The sequence below is a fragment of the Egretta garzetta genome, unplaced genomic scaffold (assembly GCF_000687185.1).
Source record: "Egretta garzetta isolate BGI_Z169 unplaced genomic scaffold, ASM68718v1 scaffold213, whole genome shotgun sequence".
NCBI classification, from domain to species: domain Eukaryota; kingdom Metazoa; phylum Chordata; class Aves; order Pelecaniformes; family Ardeidae; genus Egretta; species Egretta garzetta.
Window position 1 is genome coordinate 2,535,257 of NW_009259242.1, and position 8,019 is coordinate 2,543,275.

Consider the following 8,019-nt stretch of genomic DNA (forward strand, 5'->3'; position numbering starts at 1 on the left):
CTGGATGAAACTCCCCATCAACCACTTAGGAACAAGCGGGACTGTGCAGTTGCCTGCAGCACCCTCTACTGGAAGATGTGATATTTTAGAGTTAGAAATCTAAAATTACTTAAGAATTCTGAACTATGTTTCACAAGTCATTGCGCTATTGCCCTTATAAAGCCACAAACAAAGTATGTGGAAGCAGTTATTTAATTTATGAAAGCTGACTTTGCACAATTACTTTTTATATAGGTTAATTCTTTCAGTTCTCTCCAGTCACACAAAATCATTAATCTCTAACTGCTGGTTTTAGGTCAAAGTGGGAGGTTTGACAGCAAAGCAAAGGACACATGAGGCTTCACTGCAGATGCATACAAGCCCTGTTGGGTTGGGTTTTTTTCCCCTCTTCAGCATTGCAAGGCAGATGGTTCTTTCCACTCTGCACGGTACTGCTAAGATAATACCAGAATCTGGTCCCAAGGGTGCTGCAGTATCTGTGGTGTTAGACTCACGTTCTGTTCCTCAGTCTGGCACTGTCTACAGCTTCTTCTGAAGGCACTGGGTGCCACCCGCACTTTTTCCCATTAGGACAGGAGACTGGAAGGGCTGGGAACAGACCCCAGCCACCCCTTGGTCTCACCCTTCCTTTGGCAGCACAGGCTGGAGGCAGAAAGTCAACAACACTGCCATCAGCTTCTCATGCAGAAGAGATACAACAGGGTTACAATAGCCCTTAGTCTGATCATCTTTAAAGACTCCTACTGTAAAGCTTATTACTTGCTGCAGCTTTGTTTTGGGGCAAAGAAAAAGCAGTTAAAGTGGTACACAGTCAAAAGTATGAAGTCATCATTAATCAGCTGTTGTCATATCTTAGGAATTTTCTTAAAAAAGCAGGTGACAGTCCTTTTGTTAGTGTTGATAAAATTAGCAATTTTTGCAAGACAATATCTTTTGTGACATGCAAACTGCAACCCTGTTGCTATAGCAGTGACAGCTACACAAGTGTCTCCCGGCCATGTTTCCAGGCTCGGTGGAGGAGCTTATACAGCTCAAATAGCCCAGCAGAAGATGCTTATGCAGGGGAGCACAGAAGCAATTGCTCTGCAGGAAACATTGCTGTTAAACATAAGAGATACTCATGTATACACAGAAATAATCTGCTACTCTTTGTAAGATTATCACCATCCAGCAGTACACCTTTTTTCCACCCTTTGTTAATATTTGAATGGATATCTAATATACAATACTGAAGTGACGTACAGTTTCAAGTGTAAGCCATGTTTATGAAACACTGACTTCTCCTGCACCATCATAAGAGTAAGAGAAGCTCAGAGAGCTGAGTTAATAGTTATTTGGACACATTGACTCCTGGGAGGTTCCAGTTAATGAACTAGCCCAGTCCCTATTTTTTTTTTCCCCAAAAAGCTGGAAAGGAAGACTACAGTCCTTCCTCTCCACCCATGAGGCCCCCCAACCCCTGCCCTGCACAACCACCTCTAGGGACAAAAGTAGGTTACTGCAAGTAATGATTTTAGAAATAAAGGGACAATAGATTCTAAGACAAGGCCTTCATTTTTGCTCCCTAGAGTAGGCAACAGCCTCAATGCATTTACTGTGCTCTATGCTACAGCTACCTGAACATACTTACAATTGGTTAACTGCTGTACTTACCCTTCCTCCTCACTATGACTTGCAGTTAAGTAGTGCTGCTAAAGTCTTTAAATATTTCTGCAAAAGGCAGAAGACAGTTTAGCTCAGTTATGAACAGGGTACTACTTATCAGATTTCTGTAAAAGAAATCTAGAGAGAAGCAGCAGTTCCAGAAGGCTGCTACACAAAGGAGTCATAGCTTGGGGTGACCAAGCTCTTTTAAAGCCATCTTCAGAACGGAATCTCTCAACAGTTTAGACTGTTCTTGCCATTATACACTTCTGATTAAGTATACTTACCATATCAGTCACCAGAAGAGAGCAATTGACACAATTCAATGCGATGTATATCACTTTATTAAACTTCAAACATAAATCCTCTTTAAAAGCCTTATCAGTGTATTGATGGCAGCAATAGGTTATGTAGAATGCAAGAGGTTATGAAGAGGTTTGCAGAGTAGTGGCTCATGCTTTGTGAAAAGCCTGTATTGCCCACTTGCATTCTTGTGCCTGACAGGGACAGTAAGAGTCAGAAAGAAAACAAGTATTTACAAGGTAATCTCAGAAAGAATGAAGTTTACAGTTAGAAATTCACATATGTACAGTTTTGAACTGTTCAAGTACGTTTCAGTTGGACAGAGTGCTACTAGGTCACATAAAAAAAACCAGTAAAAACAAGAGGAACTATTAAGACAAAGAGGTGGCAGCCATTTGTGCCAAACAACTTGCAGGTGGTTGCAGTATATGCAGGATCTAGAAGTTGAAAGTATCTGGAGTATTGCCCTGAATTTGGAAAGTGTAGCTGGCAGCAGTAGATTCTGGTACAACATTTTGGTCTTCTTCCTCCTAGAAGGAAAAGAAAGTTTTGAAAGAGCAGTAGCATTTTAACCTAGTAGTCAGTGCTAGAAAAAAAAAGTGGAAGAAATTAATCCTGCAGCCACTTACTTCTGCTGAGAAATATTTCTCAATCAGGGTGGATGAGGCTTTGTATACTTGTTCGTTTTCGTGTGACTGGAGAGCTTCAATTTTGTCTAGACCCCCACACTCCTCAATCATGAGGCAAAGTTTCTCAGTCTCATTAATCTTCTCAGCAGCCTGCAACAGACAAGCACAGAATAACCTCAGGAAAGATGTATGGCACCAACTGCCAAAGAGCCATCAGCAACAACTCGTTCAATGGTTGAGTGTACTGCATCCACATACCAAGAAGATATTAGAAATAGCATCCAGGATAACTAGGACAGTTTTGCTGTCTTTAGCTGAGAGGAGATTCAGCAGGGGTTCAACAACACCAGCCTGAACAAGATACACTATCTGGTCAATTGTTCCACCACTTGTGTAGTTAGTCACAGCCCACACAGCTTCTTTTTGAGATTTGAAATCCCCCTGTGAAGGTAAAAGCAGGGTATTTGAACACAGGCAGTATTAGCAATAGCAAAAGCCTCAATGTAGTAAATACTGGTTTTGTTTACCTTCCTCAGAATCCCAATGAGATAAGGTACAAGACCATGGTCTACAACTCGTTGAATCTGGTCCTGCCGTCCAGCAGTGATGTTGGACATGGTCCATGCTGCTTCTTTCTGAATGTTGTTTTTATGATGGGAAAGGAGACTTGGAAAGACAGATAGTGCTCCTGAGTCAATAACAATCTGCGTCTGCTCATCAGTACCAGTGACAATATTTCCTATGGCTCTTAATGAAGGAGTCTGAAACAAATTTGCAAATAGTACTTAGGAAAATTGGTATCATCTAATCTGTGCCTGAACAAGTACAGCTCTACTTGATGCCCCTCTGCTAACAGCATGCTATGCACTGATGAGCTTTAAGCTCCTCATTAGCATTGCATATACAGACATTAAGCACGCCAAGACTGCACACCTTCCAAGGCCAATCTGCAAACCTATGACAGTGCTTAGGAAAACCATCTCTTAAGTACCAATGCAGTTTTGTTATACTATAATCAGAATGTGCACAGAGCTGACTTCTAAAGACTCCCTAGAATGTGGATTTGCAACAGTAGCTTAGAGTTAAAAGCAAGCTTTAAAGGATGTTGACTGTCATGCTGGCCTCTGTGTTAATCCTATGCTTGTGTAAGGAAGCTTGGTAGCCATCAACAGCAATAGCTTAGGCCTCACGTGGGGCAACCTCCAGGCAAGATAGAAGCTCAAGTCATCTACAAAAACCTAGAACAAGCATCAGATTTATGTATGAAAAGAACCATTTAGTTACATGGACACTACTCTAAATGCAGTTTTATTCATGACTCAATTTGAGTAACAGCAATCTGCATGTCTGATAGCTCACCATTATCGGCAGTTCACTACATCCCAGGAGTTTCACAAGTTGTGGCACCAATCCGGTTTTCACTACAACTTCTATCCTGTCATTGGAGCCATCTGTTAGATAAGAAAGTGCCCAGCATGTGTCTGCTAACACCTCATGGTCATCATGGTGCAAGAGCCGAACAAGAGTTGGAAGAATCTGCTCAATAGCTTCTATGGGTGGCGCAGGATTCTTATTACGACACAGGTTTGAGAGGGTCCAGGTAACGTTGCGTAAATATCCAGACTGCAAGAGTTGAAATAAATGGTTAGCAAATCTTCAGTTACTTGAGCTCTTTTGCTCAATAATTAGTAATTCTAAGTTGGATCATACGCCACACTTACAGCCAGAGAAGAGAGATCAGGAACAGCTAGTAGACTCAGCAGTGGCTCAATTGCACCAAATTTAATAACTAGGTCTCTATAGGTAGAACCATCCCCTGAGAAAACAAGAAAAATAGCCAGGTGAAGACCAGAAGAGAGGGCTATGTGCACACAGAGTCATTATGTGTTAGATGACTTCTACTGCTTAAGAAGGGTTAGATAAAATAAAAATAAGGGGACGAAAGGACTACTGCCACGGTTAAATCATGACAAGCATGTGTTTTTCTAGTCAAGCCACTGAGTTTAATTTTTTTTCCTGTTGGAAAAGAGAGGTAATTTAGCATGTTTTCTATATACTTTTTTTAGAGTTCATAACTAAGCAGGGACTTGCATGTTTCTTTGCAAAGAAACACTAGAACAGAGCTCTTCCTATAACTTGGGACTTCAAATACATTATAATCATCGGTTGCATGATTGGGTTCTATAGTATGATTCTGAAGGAATGTCAAAGTCTCTTGATTCAATTATTCTATTGCAAGGTACAAAGTACCTTATAATTGAGTTTAAAAAAAACTCTTAAGGACAAGCTTTAAGAAAACTCCAGTCAAACATGGACTCATTTTCTCTGCATGAAGATTCACTGTTCTCTGTAAGGCACAGCAGATACAATAATATAACTATAATTTTGAGCAGGTTTTTTTTAGAATGGAATCCAACACTGGCTAGTCCAGTAATCCCGAAAGGTGCATGAGAAACTTCAGTATATAATACTTTCACATCAGTAAGTAGCTGTTTCAAATCAAGGAATATTGGCCATCATATATGCAATTATGTGAGCCATCTGCTTCCTCCCTTCCTGTCAAGAGAGCAGAGCTCACTGGTAAAGTCACAAAAAAGTCAAACGAGATAGGTAAGAGAGCCCCATGCTGTAGCATAGTTACATAGCTCTATCAAAACTGAACTGAAATATGGAAGAAAACCACATAATGCAACTCACAGGTTGCCAGGTATTGCATGAGACATCTTAACTGAAGGTAAAGAATTGTCCACAGCATACTCTACATTACAGAGCATGTCTTTACTTGAAAAGCATTAAGGCAGGGTTCCCAAGAAGCTCAGCATGCTACATGACGTGTCAGTAGTAATGTCCACCTATTTTAAATAAGGGAGCAGGTCTGAAGTTGTGTAGCATATTAACATACCTGCAATATTCCCCAATGCCCACACAGCCTGTTCACTGATGTGAGTATGGGGAGAGGCCAGCAGTGAAATAAAGGCTGGAATGGCTCCTCCATCTACCACAGCCTTTGTCTGTTCCGATGTGCCAGAAGCAATGTTGGTAAGCGCCCAGGCAGATTCAAACTGAATAGGACTACAGTCTGCTCTACCCAAGAAGGAGACAAACTTTGGAATCAAACCAGCCCGAATTATGTTGTCTATGGGGGGCTGCTTCTCTCTTGAGAGGAGTTTCCTAAGGAGGAAGAGAAACAGAAAGCATTATTTTTGCTTGCAGAGATCTGAACAACAGATTAAATGCCTAAGAAAATCCATATTTAAAAAAAAAGTTCAGCATTGCCTTAACATTCAGGGAATGCAATACAACAAGGAGGAGAAGTAAAAATACAGACAAGCTGAACACTAGCTTCCTAAACCTCTGTTAACGCTGGGTCTGGCATGTCTTCACTGTATGAGAGGTTCTGTTCAGACTCTGAAATAAAGCAGATCTGCAAGAGTCTGAATTGCTAGAGGTTTCTCAGCAGACAGGTTAATGACTGCCAGAAGCAGCACTGCAGCAATATACAAGCTTGCTAAAGGACATTTTGGATTTGGAAGGAGGAAAGAAATTCAGCATACTTCAAACCCCAGTCATCTTACTGTTCACGTTATTCTAAGGTAGCTAGATGATCACTGCACTCAAATATTGTAGTCAAGTATTAATACAATTTAAAGATATCTTATTCTGCTTTAACAAAGGGTTTATTGTTATTACTCCTACAACTCTTAAGATAGACTACTGTTTATTTTGACACCTCAAAACCACTTCCTAGTAAAATGCTCAGGCAGTTAAAACATTCAAAAAGCCACGTGGTTTCAATAAAATTATAACTAAGTTTAGTGTACCTAAACATTGTATATAATGCTGACTCAGGTGTGTGTTAAAATACTGTCTGATAAGCAGAGCCATAGCTGCTGCCATAAGCAGACACTTTGGCTCATAAGCCAATTCTTTTACTTTGCTGGCTTGCACAGCTGAACTGGTTACCCTTAAACCCCTTACCTGGCAGCTTGAGTAGCCTGTAGCTGAAGCTCCATATTATTACTATTAACTCCTTTGACTATTTCTTCAACTGACCAGTGTGCAGAAACCTGTACAATAAAAAGCTACATGAACACTTTGTTGGGAGAAGTGTGTGTCTTCATGACCACAGCAGCCTTTTATGCGATACATTCATATAATGCATATGGTAGTGTATTCATACAATACTATGAATAGACCCCAGTTTACAGCCACTGCCTTTGTTAAAAGTTTATACCACTGTGTGATACCCCAAAACCTCATCAGCTGCAGCTTTGTCTACAGTCATCTGAACAACTGAAAGCTTTTTTTAATCAAGTGCTTCATATAACTGTTACACTAATACAGTAAGCTTAAACACAACAGGCTAAGCTATGTTTTAAGGCTGTTGCCCATTTGAGTTGGCAGCATAGATTTAATGTATATGTAGTAGCACTGTGTCCCACATGAGAAGGAATTCGTACTAGTGCGTGGCTGCATGAGCTTATGTTGCAAGACCTCCAAGTGTGCCCATTCTGTATAACTACTCACCTGGTTGCTCCTATTTTCCTGAAGGGGAGAAGTAGCATCATCTGGTAAAGTGCTAACATTTCTTCTTTTAAGCATCTGGTCATCTTTCTTAGCTTTCCTCAGCTCTACATTGACTTCAATACGCCGCCTTCTCATTTCCTGGAGAATATACATTCACAATAAGTTCTTGGCTTTTACAACTCACATTTAAAGAGACGATAGCTAGGTAAAATACTAACTGCATCAATATACTCACTGTAGTGTCCTTCCCTTTGTTCTTGAATCTGTTCAAGCGAGCTGCTGCTACGTTGGCATTCTCATTAGTAGACATCTTGCTTATGGGATTTTGAGAGAAACAAGTAAAAGACAAGCCTGAGAACAAAGCAGATGATAAACAGCAGGTTTACTCCACAAAAGTTAAAAACCAAGAGGAATACTTGAGAATGAAAGACACTTGTCCATATTAAATATAACAGGCCCTGACTCAATAAAAGATACTAGTAACATAACAGCTGGCTCTTTAAATCCCTAGTTGTTACAGCAAGCTCCAGTATTAACACAAAAGCAGTAGACAGACATACATCCTTTTACTACATTTCCAGCCACAAACATTTATCAGAGTCATCGTTTGTAGGAGCAAGATTGGTCTTCCTTCCCATAGACAGCACACATGTTTTTAAATGGTATTTTCGCTGTGTCACATACCTATATTGCACGGACACCCCCATCCAGTCCCACCCCGACCCCTTTCGACGGGAACAGCGAGATCCTGTACTGGGAAGACCCCCGAGGGGGGCTTGCTGTGCCGGTGCAGCCAGCAGCCCGAGTAGCAGCTACGCAGGTAACGAGGCAGGCGGCTGCACCTTCGGCAGCTCCAAGGTGACCCACATTATAAGGGCCGGCTTCGGTTTGGCCACAACTCAGCCGCGACACGCAG

The 8,019-nt window shown here is 41.1% G+C and overlaps 1 protein-coding gene across 1 annotated transcript; it reads right to left on the reverse strand.

Annotated features, from left to right (window-relative positions):
- Positions 1 to 2,121: 2,121 nt before the first annotated feature.
- On the reverse strand, positions 2,122 to 7,557 carry KPNA2 (karyopherin subunit alpha 2). The gene is made up of 10 exons (XM_009636019.2): positions 7,339 to 7,557; positions 7,104 to 7,241; positions 6,555 to 6,643; positions 5,479 to 5,747; positions 4,298 to 4,392; positions 3,936 to 4,199; positions 3,104 to 3,337; positions 2,835 to 3,017; positions 2,577 to 2,726; positions 2,122 to 2,477 (listed from the first exon to the last, which is right to left on the reverse strand). Exons 1-10 carry the CDS (start codon positions 7,411 to 7,413, stop codon positions 2,385 to 2,387), a joined length of 1,590 nt encoding a protein of 529 aa, XP_009634314.1. The 5' UTR covers positions 7,414 to 7,557; the 3' UTR covers positions 2,122 to 2,384.
- Positions 7,558 to 8,019: the final 462 nt, after the last annotated feature.

Excerpts from the sequence above, each read along its gene's own strand:
- KPNA2 (XM_009636019.2), bottom strand. The coding sequence starts at position 7,413 with ATGTCTACTAATGAGAATGCCAACGTAGCAGCAGCTCGCTTGAACAGA. Across the intron at positions 5,748-6,554 it reads CAGGCTACTCAAGCTGCCAG|GAAACTCCTCTCAAGAGAGA; the intron begins GTAAGGGGTTTA and ends CTTCCTCCTTAG. Across the intron at positions 4,200-4,297 it reads CTGATCTCTCTTCTCTGGCT|TCTGGATATTTACGCAACGT; the intron begins GTAAGTGTGGCG and ends CAACTCTTGCAG.